Source organism: Cebus imitator, unplaced genomic scaffold (assembly GCF_001604975.1).
Source record: "Cebus imitator isolate Cc_AM_T3 unplaced genomic scaffold, Cebus_imitator-1.0 Scaffold18, whole genome shotgun sequence".
In the NCBI taxonomy this organism is placed as follows: Eukaryota; Metazoa; Chordata; class Mammalia; order Primates; family Cebidae; genus Cebus; species Cebus imitator.
Window position 1 is genome coordinate 5,832,754 of NW_016107333.1, and position 16,310 is coordinate 5,849,063.

The 16,310-nt window shown below is 44.7% G+C and overlaps 1 protein-coding gene and 1 non-coding gene across 8 annotated transcripts in view; one reads left to right on the top strand and one right to left on the bottom strand.

Annotated features, from left to right (window-relative positions):
- The window catches only part of PHF20 (PHD finger protein 20), a 176,320-nt gene that overhangs the window by 6,587 nt on the left and 153,423 nt on the right, over positions 1–16,310 (bottom strand). For all 7 annotated transcript variants that reach the window (XM_017513044.2, XM_017513016.2, XM_017513035.2 and 4 more), the window contains 4 exons: positions 10,321–10,420; positions 6,762–6,957; positions 4,356–4,767; positions 2,154–2,337 (listed from right to left, as the gene is read on the bottom strand). In XM_017513044.2, the coding sequence (XP_017368533.1) occupies positions 2,154–2,337; positions 4,356–4,767; positions 6,762–6,957; positions 10,321–10,420 (892 nt within the window). The remainder of the gene's footprint in view (positions 1–2,153; positions 2,338–4,355; positions 4,768–6,761; positions 6,958–10,320; positions 10,421–16,310) is intronic.
- LOC119469356 lies at positions 9,526–9,632 on the top strand. Its single transcript, XR_005198151.1, has one exon. It is a non-coding gene; the product is annotated as a U6 spliceosomal RNA (small nuclear RNA).

Here is a 16,310-nt window from a genome sequence, read left to right on the forward strand (position 1 = left end):
TTTTTATTTAAAGAAATGGGGTGTTGCTCTGTCACCCAGGCTGGAGTATGGTGACATGATCATAGCTCACTGTAACACTGAACTCCTGGCCTCAAGTGAACCTCTTGCCTTGGCCTCCCAAAGTGCTGGGATTACAAGTATGAGATACCACGCCAAGCTTCTAAATTTGTTTAGACTGAGTCTTGCTGTGTTAGCTAGGCTGGAGTGCAGTGGTGTGATCTCAGCTCACTGCAACCTCGGCCTTCTAGGTTCAAGTGATTCTCCTGCTTCAGCCTCCCAAGTAGCTGGGATTACAAGCGCATACCACCAAGCCTGGCTAACCAGGCCAGTTTTATAAAAAAGGAATGTTACATCCAAATTCCTATTTTGGTTATGAAAACTCAGTTTATCTTGGTCTTTTAAATAAAGAGTTGATTCCCTAAAAAGGGACTCTGATGAATCTTAAATACTATGCAAAAGTCTGTTTACCTAAATAAAATCTTTAAGCTTTATCATTTATTTTAATGCTTCCTTGGTATCTCTCTCAGGTCCTAGAGTCTTAGAAATGTACAGAATATGTGACCCTGAATCAGTGAGACACACATGAGGTCCTCTGTGAGGCCAGCATCCTTGCCACACTGCCTATTCGGCATGTGCAGGGCTAGAGAGGCCGAACCTGGCAGAAGAGGATTGAGGTAAGATGTGAGAAGGCTTTAACTTCTCCCCTAAGGGAAGGTACCTGTGGCAACAAGCAAACATTCACCCTGTTTCCATGGTGCTAATCCTCTTTTCAGGGACTCAGAGCCACTCCCACTGCCATTCTCTAAAGAGCTACACTTTTTGTCTAGCATTATATCCTCCCTCAGCTCTCTAATAGCATGTTTTTCACAGACAGTGGCATCGGTTACTATTCCCTTTTTTTTAGTTTATTTTTTTAGAGTCAGGTTCTGTATGACACAGGCTGGAGTGCAGTAGCATAATTACAGCTCACTGCGGCCTCCAACTCCTGGGCTCAAGTAGTCCTCCCACCTCAGCCTCCCAAGTAGCTGGGATTATACTCCTACACTTAGCAAATTTTTAATTTTTTTTGTAGAGACTATGATGCCCAGGCTGGCCTCAAGCAATCCTCCCACCTCGACCTTCCAAAGTACTGGGATTACAGGTGTGGGCAACCACACCTAGCCTAGAGACAGGTCTTGCTGTCTCTCTCACTGTCCTCCAATGTGACAACCCTTTTTCCATTCAAGCTAGATCATCCACCCTGAGTCCTCTCCAGTAGGAAACACCATCACTCTCCTTAAGGCTCCGCTTCAGTCCCACTTTTAGGAAGCCCTCCTGTTAGCACTCTCATTCCCCGGCATAGCCTCTGCCACATGTGTCCTAGCCACACCTCATGGCCCTCACTTGTATAGCATATGTCATTTTCTCCTGAGTTATTTCAAGTATGCTTTATGTCCCCAGTTACAGTAAAAAAAAATCATAGCCTGACTGTACCCAGAATCCTCAAACAACATTTCTTTCTTAACTGGGCTCCATTTTTAATATGAAAGCAAATAATTAGGAAATATTTCAACAACCAAAACCGTCAACTTCCTGGAAGTCAAAAGATACTGAACCTGGTCATGCTCAACGTCACAGGTTTGATCCTCCAGGCCTGTCTATGACCACCAGTGTCTGGGAGGAATACCCAGGGGTACACAAATGACTCAGGCAAATTCTCAAATCTCTACTGGCTTAAGAGAAGAAAGCTTCATCTTAGATTTTATCAAAGATTGAAACAAAAGGTTTTTCAGATTAAATCCTTGGATACCCTAAAACTCAAGTCAGAATTTTAATTTCTCACAGAACTTGTTTGTAAAGATTTTGCTTAGATCACACATTTCCTGCAAGCAAGACTGCCCACTGCCCTCTCTCTGCATAGTCAACTTTACAGAAGGGATCAGACAAGTGAGGCAGGAACCCAACATCATGTAGATCTTGTAAGTGCTTGATCAAAACTCAAAGTAAGGCTCGCCCGTCCTGAGAGGAGAATGGAGGTGGGGAGAGGCTGAAAAGAAGGGAAGCAAAGAATATAGCGGTCTCTGGAAACTCAGATTGGGGGGTTCAGAAAGCAACTCGTCTGGGGGTGCTGAGAGTGCATGCCAATGCACAGGAGGCCAAGGAAGGAGCCCTACCGTCCAGCTCCTTCTCAATGGAGTCCATCCTGTGCGTGACTTCATCCTGAAGAGATTCCACGTGGGTCAGCAGGTTAAACTGCCACTGGTGCTGGGAGCTCAGCAGCCCCTCTCCGCCTCTGTCCAGCAGCTTCCGAGCAGGGGCTTCTTCTGGTAGGGCCTTTTTGGAGACATATTCCTTCACCTGGGGATGCAATGCCATGGAAGTTACTGCATGGAGACAGCCCCTGGCCCGTTTCTCAACCAGCCAGCGTTTGCAGCCATCTGAAATATCAGCTGCAGTTTCATACTCCAAATCCCTACCTCCCTTTCCTATTTTCCAGTTAGGAACTGGGCAGAAACTTGCCCACTGTACCAATCCCAACTCCCTCAAGGTGGCGCGCTGTAGCTCAGGGGACCCACAGCTGCTTCCTACTGACTGGGCCAATGTCCTAGCCTAACCTAGGCCTCACAGAATGGCTTCCAGATCCCTGAGACCTGATTAGAGCAGGGCTAGTGCACACAAGGGTTAGTACATAGGAGTCACACCAATGAGTTTTAACTCTCAGCTCAGTCTCCTGCTGAATATGCGAATGGATGGACTACTTCACTTCTTTGAGCCTCTGCTCTCTCGGTAGGAAGATGGAGGTAATCAAACCTATTTTGGAAGGTTCATGAGGATGAAATAGGATAAGGCACATAAAAGCAAGGCCAGCATACGGTCAGCTCACCATATGGAAGAGACTGTTAACCTTGGTTACATTACTGAAGCCCAGTATTTCCTGACTTTGTATTGTGTACCAGATACCTCTAGGAAACCTGCCTGATCCACCGGACCACAAATTTTTTCTAGGGTTTGGTATCTCAACCTTTCATTTATCTGTTTGAAATGAAATAGATTCTAGCTAATATGTATTTAGTACTATGTGCAAATCAGTGTGCTGAGGGATTTTCACAAATACATTCCACAGTAACTGAGGGGGCTTCACTGGCCCCATTCTATAGGCTAGAAAACAGGTCTGGTCAGGAATATGAAGTAACCCATGCAGAATAACACAGTAAGGGGCTGAGCCCAGAACAGAAACTGGGTCTGTCTCAAAAGACTGTGTCCTTACCACCTTGCCCAATACTGTTTGGACACAGTCAGGGGCACAAGGATGAATGAGGTACAATCCCCTCCCTTGAGGGGCTTGTCATCTAGGATCCCCTCTCGGCACTATGCAGCAATGCATTTAACGCTGGGGACACCAACCTGCAGGAGAAAGTCTGGGAAGTAAGGACAACGAGGTACAGAAGCTCTCAAATCACACAAAGCCTCACTGACAAGTGAGGACAGGGCACAATGAGCCTAGTGAGCAGTTAGGAAGACTCCGGGCAATGAGGTGACACAGGTTCCAGAAGAGAATGACTTGAAAAACAAAAAGCGGAAGTGGCTCTTGGGAAAACTGATGAAACCAGCAATATTTTGACAAAGTGTACCATTTTTACCACAGGGCTTCAAAGTTAAAAGTCAAAATAAAGCTATCATAAAACTCGACAGAAAAAATTCTGCCTAACAAAACATTTGACTCATTGTTTGCCCATGCTAATTAGCACCTAGGTGCAATTATAATACAAACTGCCTTAAAGAAAAGATGAGTTTTCCTAACCCATTTCTCTTTGCTACTTCCCACGTCTCCCACCCGTCACACCCACCCCCCTCCCCGACCTACCACAATGGCTATGCCATTTTGTGGGTGCTTCCTGGAACCCATGATCTTTGGCTTAAGTGGGCTTTCCTGACTTTGCACCCATGTTGGCAAACCAAAAACTACATCCAGGTGTGGTGGCCCATGCCTGTAATCCCAGCACTTTGTGAGGCCAAGGCAGGCAGATCACAAGGTCAGGAGTTCGAGACCAGCCTGACCAACATGGTGAAACCCTGTCTCTATTAAAAGTACAAAAATTAGCTGGGCATGGTGCCTGTAATCCCAGCTGCTCATGAGGCTGAGGCAGGAGAATCGCTTGAACCTGGGAGGTGGAGGTTGCAGTGAGCTGAGATTATGCTATTGCACTCCAGCCTGGGTGACAAAGCAAGACTCTGTCTCAAAAAAAAAATCTATGGTAAGCAAATTTAAATACAGTTTTATTAATAAATATCTCCAATAGGACATTCAAACCTAGGAGTAGAACTTCTAAGCACTCACGCAATGAATGAAGAACAAGTACAAGCCAGCCACATACCTTTGGGGAGCTGGGTTTGGGATCACTGTCCCCCCTGCTCCTGTCTTGGTCTAGAGGCCAGCCCAGGCGCGGGGAGAGGGAATCATCGCCGTTCTCATGGAGGGGGTTAACCGCATCGTCAAGGGCAGAGCCCCTTGTCTCCACCACCAGCTTCTGCTCCACGGCAGGGTAATACGCGCGGGGCTTCTGGTAGCAGTGCTCACTGGTGATATAGGACTCCTCCACAGAACGCGGCAGGGACAAGGCCAGGGGCCTGGGCTTCTCCACTGCCCCATTCAAAGTTCTATAGCTTGGGGCTTCCTCCTTGCTCCTGGTGTCAGTAATAGGGATGTTTTTGGAATGAGATCTCCCCTCCCCTGAGTGCTGTTTCCAAGGCTGGCACCACAGCTGCAGATCAGGATGCTCCCGGCTTCTGTTGAGAGGACAAAGAGGGCATGGGTTTTGGAGGAACTGGCACCACTGCAGGGGTTCTCAATTCCTAAACACTCTCCCAGTAGGAACAGCAGTTCCCACATGGGCTATCTGACCACACACTACCATTTGCTTAACAAAAGGGAATGTGAATCCTTGGTCTCCTAGGAGACCACTCCTTAGTGAGCTCCCACTGTGGTCACAAGCAATAAATGGGACTGGACTCTTAGTCGGAAGACCTGACTGAATTTCAACTCTGGGACAGCCCACCAACCAGCCTCATTCCTACTTCCTCCTCTGTGAAGCTGGGCTAATTATCTGTCTGATCTGTCTGCTATTGTGAGGTTGTGGTGAGCTGAGATCACACTACTGCACTCCAGTCTGGGTGACTGAATGAGACTCTGTTTCAACAACAACAAAAAGCCAACAGACCCCAATAAGAGTCACGTGTGTTTATCATAGCTTACATCAAGTTGGGTCATCTGACATACAGAAGACAACCGCAGGAGGAAATTTACACTGAATTTCACTCTCTGGCCACTAAAAGCCAGAAGTCCAACTCCAAAAGGTTAAAAACTTTTCTGTATGAGCAAACCACCAAGAAAGATTTTTATTGAGCAACCACTGTGCTAGAGAATAGGCCTGCCAACAATATCTGTTCCAGCAGCTTTCAATTTTACTTTGTTTACCAATCAAGAATGTTTAGAATGAGCTGAGGCAAGGCTGGGCATGGTGGCTCATGCCTGTAATCCCAGCAGTTAGAGAGGTCAAGATGAGCAGATCACTTGAGGTCACCTGGCCCACATGGTGAAACCCGTTTCTACTAAAAATACAAAAATTAGCTGGGCATTGTGGCAGGCAGTTGTAATCTCAGCTACTTGGGAGGCTGAGGCAGGAGAATTGCATGAACCCAGGAGGTGAAGGCTGCAGTGAGCTGAGATCATGCCACTGCACTTCAGCCTGGGTAACAGAGCCTGTTCTGCCTCCAAAAAAAAAACAGCTGAGTTGCTTGAGCCCAAGAGTTTAAAGCAGCAGTGCGTGATGATCCTGCCTATAAGTAGCCACTGCATTCCAGCCTGGGCAACAAAGCAAAACCGCATTTCTTTTTCTTTAAAAAGAAAAAAAAAGAAAAGGAATATTTAGCATGAAAGGGATAAACAACGCTGGGTGTGGTGGCTTACACCTATAATCCCAGCAGTTTGGGAGGCAGGCGAATTGCCTGAGCTCAGGAGTTCACAACCAGCCTGGACAACACGGTGAAATCCCATCTCTACCAAAATACAAAAATTAGCCAAGTATAGTGGCATGCACCTGTAGTCACAGCTACTCGGGAAGCTGAGGCAGGAGAATTGCTTGAACCCAGGGGGCAGAGGTTGCAGTGAGCCAAGATGGTGCCACTGTACTCCAGCCTGGGCAACAGAGTGAGACTCTGTCTCCAAAAAAAGAAAAATGGGATAAACAAAATGTGGCATACACATAAAAGGAGTATTATTCAGCCTTAAAAAGGGAGGGAAATATAAAAAGTTAGCCAGGCATGGTGGCATACACCTGTAGTCCCAACTACTCGGGAGGCTGAAGTGAATCCAGAAGGCAGAAGCTGCAGTGAGCCGAGATTTCAACACTGCACTCCAGTCTGGGCTACAGAGTGAGACTCTGCCTCCAAACAAACAAACAAACAAAAAAAAACCTCAGAACTGTACACCCAAACAAAAACCAAACCAAAATAGACACACCATATTTTGATTCTGGTGGTGGCTACACGGCTGCATACAATATCAAAATTCAATGAACTCTTAAAATGGATGAACTTAATTATATGTAAGATATTACTCAATAAAAAAAATTTTTTAAAGAATGTTTATCATGTAACTGGTACTTTTTAGTAAAGGTCTCAAATTCAGTTTTATGGTTGCTTTGGTAGCTTTCCAATTTCTCAGATTTACCCAACTCCCAGCCCGGGCCAAACCAGCATGCTCCCGCAGGTGCCGCACTTACTGCAAGATGCTCATCTTGAGCTGCAGGCCGTGCAGAACCTCAATCACTCTCTGCACATCACCAAGAAGCTGGTGGGTGGCCACGATCTTCTTGGCATTTTGATGGGAGTAGTTCTCTTCTAGAAATGCCAGGCCATGCATATGTCCCCTGCTCAGCCACTCCTTGTCATACCAGTACTTGAAGCCAGGCCTCTGACCTGCAGCAGTGACAAGAGGGTTAAAACATGGCCTGAAGGAAACCCAGGCCGTTTCATCACTATCACACAATTATCACACAAACTAGTGGAAGAATAGATTAGTATATTCATTTTGCTCATTTATTCATCCGGTGTACACTTTCTTGGCACCTATAACATGCTGGGCTATTAGGTAATGGGGATAAGGTAGTAAATGAGGCATGTATACTTCCTGATTTCCTGGAATGGCCAGAGGTGACCCAGGCACCTGAATTATCTCTAAATTTAAATCAGATCATTCTCTCCCCGACTTAAAACCTTCCACTGCCTCCTGCTGCTCTCAGGAGAATACCCAAAGCCCTAACTCTCTAACTCTGGCTTACTGAGGCCCACAGGACCCAGTTCCTTCCTGCCTTCCTCTCCACACCCTTACACTGGCCTCCTTTCAGTTTCTGAAACACATCAAACTCTTTCCAGCCTCAAGAGCTTCACTTGAGCGTCCCCTCTGTCTGCAGCACTATTCCTCGAGCCTTTGCAGGGTTGGCTCCTTACTACCTCCTCAGAGAGGCTTTTTTTTTTCTTTTTCTCTGACAGGGTCTCACTCTGTTGCCCAGGCTGGGGTGCAGTGGCATGTTCATGGCTCACTGCTGCCTCAACATCCCTGGGCTCAGGTGATCCTCCCACCTTAGCCTCCCAAGTAGCTGGGCCCTGGCTAATTTTTCTTTTTTTTTTTTTTTTGGTAGAGATGGGGTTTTGCCGTGTTGCCCAGACTGGAGAGGGGCCTTCTGCTGCTTCCCAAAGTTGACAGCATCATCAGTACCTCATAATCATCTTATTGATTTTCCCGTCACAGTATTCATCACTACCTAACACAGTCTTATTTATTTAACTTGTTTTAACTTCTGTTTCTGGCCCCCAACCCGGCTAAGAGCTGAAAGAGTAGAAACTATCTTGTTCATGGTTGTATCCCCAGTGCCTGGCGAAAGGCATCTTTAATGGACTTATCAAATGAATGGAAAGATGCCTCAAGTCCCCCTGCAAATGTACACCTACCACCTAACTAAACAGATGATCAGGCCCTTCCCCTCTCTGGACCAGTTACCCATCCATTAGAACAACATAGGAACTGGATGGCTTCAGCTGTCCTATTCAGTACAGAGCTCCTTAGGAAGGACTGAAAACATAAGCACATGTGACGCGTCAACACGAACTCCTGAATCCCAGGGAGAAGCTTTCAACCAGACTGCAGTTCGACTGTCAATATCTATGCAAACCCTGAAAAACTCAGGTGATTCCTATTAAGGTCTTTGGGTTCTTTCTGCCTTTACTAACACACATGGTGGGGATTCACCTTGATTCTGTTAAAAATATCTTTAAGTAACCTTTAAAAAAACGAATCTGTTAAACTTGTAGTCCAATTCACTACAGAGTCAGTCTATAAATGCAGACCCTGTGGTAGACATGCCGTGCTCAGTTCAAGGAAGACTCTATTCACAATCTCGGCGATTAAAGTCATATAAGTTCAGTTAGTGCACAGGATTTGATGAAGATGGTGTGTGTGACTTCTAAAGAGGGAAAAGTAGAGAGAAAGACATGGCAGGAAAAAAAGATTTGTAAAAGGTATGCTAAGGAGCCTTCAGGATTATATGGGAGAATCTCAGAGGCAGCGGCTGCAGGCAGTGCCTAGAGCAGCAGGATTCGGAGCTGCAATATCTTGTTTTACAAGACAAAGGTATGAAACAACTGGTTCTCGTCACCTGTATGGCATTAACTGGTGGTGTGATATTGGGCCAGGCATGTCCCTTCAGGACCTGTGTTTGTTTACCTCTTGAATCTTCTGACTATATTCTTTCCTTGGGATAAAGGGACAAGTGAAGCCAGATGCTTTTCAGTCTATGGACTCATCTAGTACAAGGAGAGTGTCACAGCAGAGGTCCTTAGGCCCAGAGGGGACCTGTTTGCTGTTAAATCAACGGGTGGTCAGTCCCTCCCTAGACAACCAACAAAATCAAGAGATCTGGCTCTGCAAACCAGTTCTAATTCCAATTTGCCTTATGAGGTTAGGAAAGTCAACTGTATCCTCAAGGATCAATTTCTTCCTCACAAGCAAAAACGGGAGTAGAAGCAGCAGGTCCACCTCATTGGACAGAAAGGAATAACGGAAGCAGAGGCTCTCAAGCATTGTCTAGCTCTAAAGGAATCAAGGGACTAGAGCTGAGGGAGAGGCCTTACAGTTGGTGATGGGAGACAATGTCACCATCCCATGGAAAGCAAGACAATGAACTGCACATTTACAATGCACCCCTTCTGGAAAGGAGCAGCCAAGAGCCACAGGTGACCCCTATAGCCATGGAACTAACTGATCCTGCTAAGGAATTAAGTCACTGCTTAGGGTAGCAACAGGCTCTGCCCAACCATGCCTTCTTCTTTCCCCTCAAAGGCATAGCTCCCTTCAGGATAACAGTGATGTGACAAAGGGCAGACATTGCCACAGGGGGCAGAGGTAGGTTTCTAATCCTCCAAAAGCCCCCAAAAGCCAAAGACAGAGCCCATATGCCCATCCTTATGAGTCCTCAAGAAAAGGAAAAGGTGCCACTTCAGCAGCACATACAGTGAAACAGGAACAATACAGAGAAGATTAGCATGGTCTCTACACAAGGATGACACTCAAACTTATGAAGTTTCTACATATTTTTATAGAGCTTCAATCACACAGGGTGAAAGTTCTAGAGATCTGCTGTACAACATCATGCTTACAGTTGTTAATAACAATACTGTAGTGCACACTTAAAAATTTGTTGAGAGTAGATCTCATGCATTTTTTTTTTTTAAGACAGAGTTTCACTCTTGTCGCCCAGGCTGGAGTGCAATGGCGCAATCTTGGCTCACTGCAACTTCTGCCTCCCAGGTTCAACCGATTCTCCTGCTTCAGCCTCCTGAGGAGCTGGGATTACCAGTGCCTGCCACCATGCCCAGCTAATTTTTGTATTTTTAGTAGAGACAGGGTTTCACCCCACTGGCCAGGCTGGTCTCAAACTCCTGACCTCAGGTGATCCACCTGCCTTGGCCTCCCAAAGTGCTGGAATTACAGGCATGAGCCATTGCGCCTGGCCTCATGTATTTTTTTTTAAAACCATAAAGAGAAGGAAAAGTTCTAACTCAAGGTCAGGCCTTCCACTAGGTGGGCCCCTTCACACATGTGCTCTTATTGCTAAGTTCAGGACAGCTGGCCACCAGGTGGGATAGCATCAGAGGCGAGGAGTTGGAGTCTAGCCGATGCTGAAGAAATGAGTCTTAAGACCACAGACATTTAGAATGTGTCACAGCCAGCTGTGCCAAGGAAACAGCTACATACTGTTATATCCCTGACTCCAGAATCTCTACCTGGAGGGTCTTGGCAAACATAACAGGTGTATTTCTCGGGCACATTTTCTTCCAGTAATCCCATGCAGACCCCATGCTGCCAGCACTGGCACTCTTCACACTGTTAGAATTAAAGAAGCAACAAAAATTAAACTCAGAAGGTGTTCTCCATCCAAAAGTAAGACCCACCTGCTGAGGGGAGGGGCATGGGAGGATAGGAGAGGGGAGGAAGGAGCACTCCCTCCTGACTAACATGGAACTGAGCTGCTGCCACACATCTGGAACCGCACTGTCTAACATGGTAGCCACTAGCCACATGTGGCTCTACACTGAAATTAACAAGTTAAGCTAACAATTCAGTTCCTCAGTCCCACTAGTGACATCTTAAAGCTGAGTTTGAATTATGGCTCAGACACTCATTAGCTGCATGACTTTGCACAGGTCACTTCTCCTGGGCTTTACTTTCCCCATCTGCAAAATGGGATATAATTCCTACCCTCCTCCTGGGGCTGTTTGTGAAGATTCAATGGGTGATATATAAAAGCTCCTATTATAGAGTCCAGCACACAGCTTTATGTATTAAGCTATTATTGATACTATTAACCACTAACGAACAAGCCAATTCACTAAGACCCCTCCTCAAGTAATCACGGTCAGTACTTTGCATTTATTCTCTCTAAACTTTACCAAAGATCACACAGCTAACGAAAGGCAAAGGCAGATCAGAATATAAGCCTGGCTAGTTGCTAAGCCAGTTCTTTCAACCCCTAGGCGCTACTTCCTTCCCTAAGTATTGAGGGGGCAGGTGGGAAAGGGCCAGAAGGCAGAGAGGGAAAAGAAGGAGTTGACACTGAGGGTAGCACTGGGAGACCTGTGGACAGCCTGAGGATAGTAGGTCTGAGAGCTAAGCGTCCAGAGGAGGGAATGAAAAGCAAAGGCAGACTCCCATGGAGATACTAGGGCACTTCAAGCAATTCCAAACCAGGGCCCTAAACCTTTAACTACCCAACCAAACATATTAGCCCTAGAAGGTGGACAGTGAGATTCCTGACATGACTTTGATGGTGGCCCACCAGCCTGGCCACAAGGGACTATAAATCCAAAGCTCAGATGGTCCTCAACCACTGGGAGTAACAGGTCCCAGCCTCAAGAGGGCTTCCCTGAGCAGATATAAGGTCTCTAGGAAGCTAATCACATCAGAATCAATATGGGCAGGAAAGATAGGCTTTAGATATCCGCTTTAGATTCTTCGATTTACAGACGAGGAAACTAAGGCTCAGAGAAGAAGTGTGAAGTGATAAAAAGGCAGTCAGTAGCAGAAAACAAACTAATAATTTTAAAAAGTCTGTCTTACCAATGACTTTGTATTTTGAAAACCAGGATTCACCAAAAATGAATAAAATACAGCTCAGTTTCAAAATAACTTTTTTTTCTTTCTTTTTATTTTTATTTTTTGAGACAGAGTCTCGCTCTGTCGCCCAGGCTGGAGTGCAATGGCGGAATTTTGGTTCACTGCAACCTCCGCCTCCCAGTTCAAGCGATTCTCCTGCCTCAGCCTCCCAAGTAGCTGGGACTACAGGTGTGTGCCACCATACCCAGCTAATTTTTGGGGTTTCACTGTGTTAGCCAGGATGGTCTTGATCTCCTGATCTTGTGATCTGCCCACCTTGGCACCCCAAAGTGTTGGGATTACAGGTGTGAGCCACTGTGCGGAGCCAATGAAAACTTTTTTCATGTGGGTGTGGCTAAAATACATTATTCCTTTAAGTTTAAATTAAGAAATGAATGAGAATAATAAACAAACTAAAAGATAAAATACCTAAATATAAACATATGCATGTAAGGCCTCTCTGAAAAAAAAATGTAAATACTATTTGAAGAACACAGACTTAAGTCAATGGTACAGTACACCCTATTTCTGGACACCAAGAGTTAACATATGGATATCAATTATCCTTGGGTTAATTTATAAAAAGAATGTAGTTCCGGCCAGGTACAGTGGCTCATGCCTGTAATCCCAGCACTCTGGGAGGCCATGGCGGGTAGATCACTTGAGGTCAGAAGTTCAAGACCAGCCTGGCCAACAGGGTGAAATCCCATCTCCACTAAAAATACAAATATTAGGGAGGTGTGGTGGCAGGCATCTATAATCCCAGCTACTCAGGAGGCTGAGGCAGGTTCAGAGTCGCTTAAACCTGGGAGGTGGAGGTTACACTGAGCTGAGACTGCACTACTGCACTCCAGCCTGGGTGACAGAGCAAGACTCCATCTCAAAGGGAAAACAAAACAAAACAAAACCTAGTCTCACTAAAATAATAAATTAATAGCTTTGGAACTAGAAAAGATTCTAAAATTAACAGCCAGGAAATGTGTGGAAAAAGAAAGAGCAATATGGAGATACTAGCCCTACCAGATATTTTAAAGTTATAAAAATTATAAAGATACAATAATTAAAATAGAATTGTACAAGCAAATATATAGACAGATGAATCGATGGAAGAGAGAACCAGAAAAAGATTCAAATACATTTAGAAATGAAGTAAATAAAGGTGGCATTTCAGTGAGGCATGGTATTAGTACAATGGAGAGCCATAGTCCTCACTATATACCTGGCAAAATTGCAGGTGGATCAAGTATTTATATAGCTTAAAAAAAATGGGCTGGGCATGGTGGCTCTCGCCTATAGTCCCAGCACTTCGGGAGGCCAAGGTGGACAGATCTCCTAAAGTCATGAGTTAGTGGCCTGAGGTCAGCTTGGCCAACATGGTGAGACCCCACCTTTACTAAAAATACAAAAAATTAGCTGGGCATGGCGGTGCACACCTACAGTCCCAGCTACTTGGGAAGCTGAGACAGGAGAATTGCTTGAACCCAGAAGAGGGAGGTTGCAGTGAGCTGAGACAGCACCACTCAACTCCAACCTGGGTGACGGAGCAAGGTTCCATCAAAAATAAATAAATAGGCTGGGCGCGGTGGCTCACGCCTGTAATCCAAGCACTTTGGAGGCCAAGGCGGGCGGATCACCTGAGGTCGAGAGTTCAAGACCAGCCTGACCAAAATGGTGAAACACCGTCTTTAAATAAATAAATAAATAAATAAATAAAACAAAGCATGATCCAACCATTATACAGAAAATAAAATGGTTTTTAACTTACATATTGCTAAATGAAAAAAGATGTTGAAAATACTATACATAAAATGTAATTGCATCTCGACAAAAAAGAGATGGTTGCAAAGCACTGTGAATGTACTTAATATCACTGACTTGTATGCTTAAAAATGGTTATAACGGTAACTTTTAGGCAGGGCAGGGTGGCTCACGCTTGTAATACCAGTGCTTTGGGAGGCTGAGAAGAAGGATCATTTGAGGCCGGAGTTTGAGACCAGCCTGAGAAACATATAAAAAGTTAAAGAAATTAGCAGGGTGTGATGGTGTGTGCATGTAGTCCCAGCTACTCAGGAGGCTAAGGTGGCCTTGAGCCCAGGAGCTGGAGGCCGCCATGAGCTGTGATTGTGCCACTGTCCTCCAGTCTGGGTGACAAAGCAAGATTCTGTCTCAAAAAAGAAAAATAAATAAAATAAAAAGGGTAACTTTTTTTTTTTTTGAGACAAGAGTTTCACTCTTGTTGCCAAGGCTGGAGTACAATGGCGTGATGTCGGCTCACCGCAACCTCCACCTCCTGCGTTCAAGCGATTCTCCTGCCTCAGCATCCCAAGTAGGTGGGATTACAGGCATGTGCCACCACACCCTGCTAATTTTGTATTTTTATTAGAGACGGGCTTTTTCCTTGTTGGTCAGGCTGGTCTCGAACTCCCGACCTCAGGTGATCCACGCATCCTGGCCTCCCAAAGTGCTAGGATTACAGGCGTGAGCCACCATGCCAGGCCTAAAAAGGGTAGCTTTTACTGTTATGTGTATTTTACCAAAAAATTTTTAAAAGGAGAAAATACATTTCCTATTGTGTATTTAGCCAAAGAATGTTTTTGGAAGGATATATAATAAACTGATAAGGGCTGACTCTAGGGAATGGGTAGCTGGTGATAAGGTGGGGATAAAGTATTTCTCTGCGTGCATTTTGGACTTTGAATTATGTGAGTGCATTAGCTAGCAACAAATAACATAAATTTTAAAATAACCAAAACTTCAAAATGGGATTCTTTTTTAAAATTTTTATTTACTTATTTTTTATTTAATTTCTTATAGAAACCGCATGTCTTTATGTTGCCCAGACCGGTTTTGAACTCCTGGACTCAAGCGATCCTCCCACCTCAGCGTTCCCAAGTGCTAGGATTGCAGGTGTGACCCACAGTGCTAGGTCACTGAAATGGGGTTCTTTTTAAAACTGCTACATAATCTTCACTGGAGCTGGGCACTTAATACATATTAATACTTGTTGTTCTAGGGCAAAGGTCAGCAAACAACAGCCCATGTGCCAACCCCAGCTTAACCTGCTTTGTAAATAAAGTATTATGTGAACACAGCCACACTCATTTGTTTAGGGGTGTTTGTTTTTTGAGACAGGGTCTCACTCTATTGCCCAGGCTATAGTTCAGTAGTACGATCTCGTCTCCCTGCAGCCTTGACTGCCCAGGCTCAAGTGATCCACCCATCTCAGGCTCCCGAGAAGCTGGGACTACAAATGTGCACCATCACAATTAACCAATTTTTGTATTTTTTGTAGAGACAGAGTTTGCCATGTTGCTCAGGATGGTCTTGAACTACTGGCCTAAGCTGAGTTGCCCACCTCAGCCTCCCAAAGTGCTGGTATTATAGGTGTGAGCCACTGCACCCAACCATACAGTTTTTACCATACAGGTAAAAATTTGTTTTACATATTGCCTACAGCTGCTTGAAGAAGAATCTAGCAGGTGCAACAAGACCATATGGCCCTTAAAACCTAAATATGTATTATCTAGCAATTTAAGAAAAAGCTTAACAAAACTTACTCTACAGCAATTAAAATAATTTAAACATCAAATGTATTTCCTGATGTTCATTTTTATGTGGTACCCAGATTTCTCAAATACCCATGATTGTTAAGTAGGATTTTAACCTTTCAGTGATTTAAATTAGCACAGGTAAGTAAGATCAAATAGTGATATATTTGAACAAATGTTGATACACTCATATAATGAAAATGATCCAAAAAGTTATTTCTCTATAGTAATACATGCACTTCTAGAAAACACACTCTAAATGTGTTCTGTGGTTATTCAAAATATCAATTTAAGATAAAGATTTAAGAAAAATTTATTCATGTCTTCCTACCTAGATTAGTCAATCCATTTTAAAAGTTTACATTGTATTTGTTCTACCTAGCTCCCTCTAAATTAATTATGCCTTTTCCTAAAGTTATTGAGTGGAAAAGGTACATTGCTCACAATGACAGGACAGTCAGAAACTGTCCCTCCTTAACATAAAGCCAAGTGGACACTCTTGGTTCAGGTGGACAGCACAGAAAAGTCCTCTAGAACAAAAGCCAAGGAGCTCTAAAGTGTGCTCAAGACCCAAGGTCTTGTGGAGCCTGGGAAGCAGGAGATCAAGTTGGTTCCTGACTCTGCCATGCTCATGTGGCCCCAGATGCTCTGAGATTAGTTTCTTCATGTAGCACATAATGGCACATTAACCTCTACCCTCAAATACCCCAAGATCCTTGCTACTTATAGAAAAGTCAATGGAGAAAGTACCAGAGTGGATCAGAAATGGGTTACATACTGTTAGGCAGAATAGCCTTTCCAGGAGGGACATTCATTACTCACCCACTGAAGATTTTAACAGGCAGATAAAGGGCAAATCTGATCAGGCTAAGAAGGCCTAGAACTGAGCATATGTTCAGGGATAACAGAGTAGAAACTAAAGATCTTCAATATCCTTTTAAAAACAAACTTAAGCCGGGCGCGGTGGCTCAAGCCTGTAATCCCAGCACTTTGGGAGGCCGAGGCGGGTGGATCATGAGGTCAAGAGATCAAGACCATCCTGGTCAACATGGTGAAACCCCGTCTCTACTAAA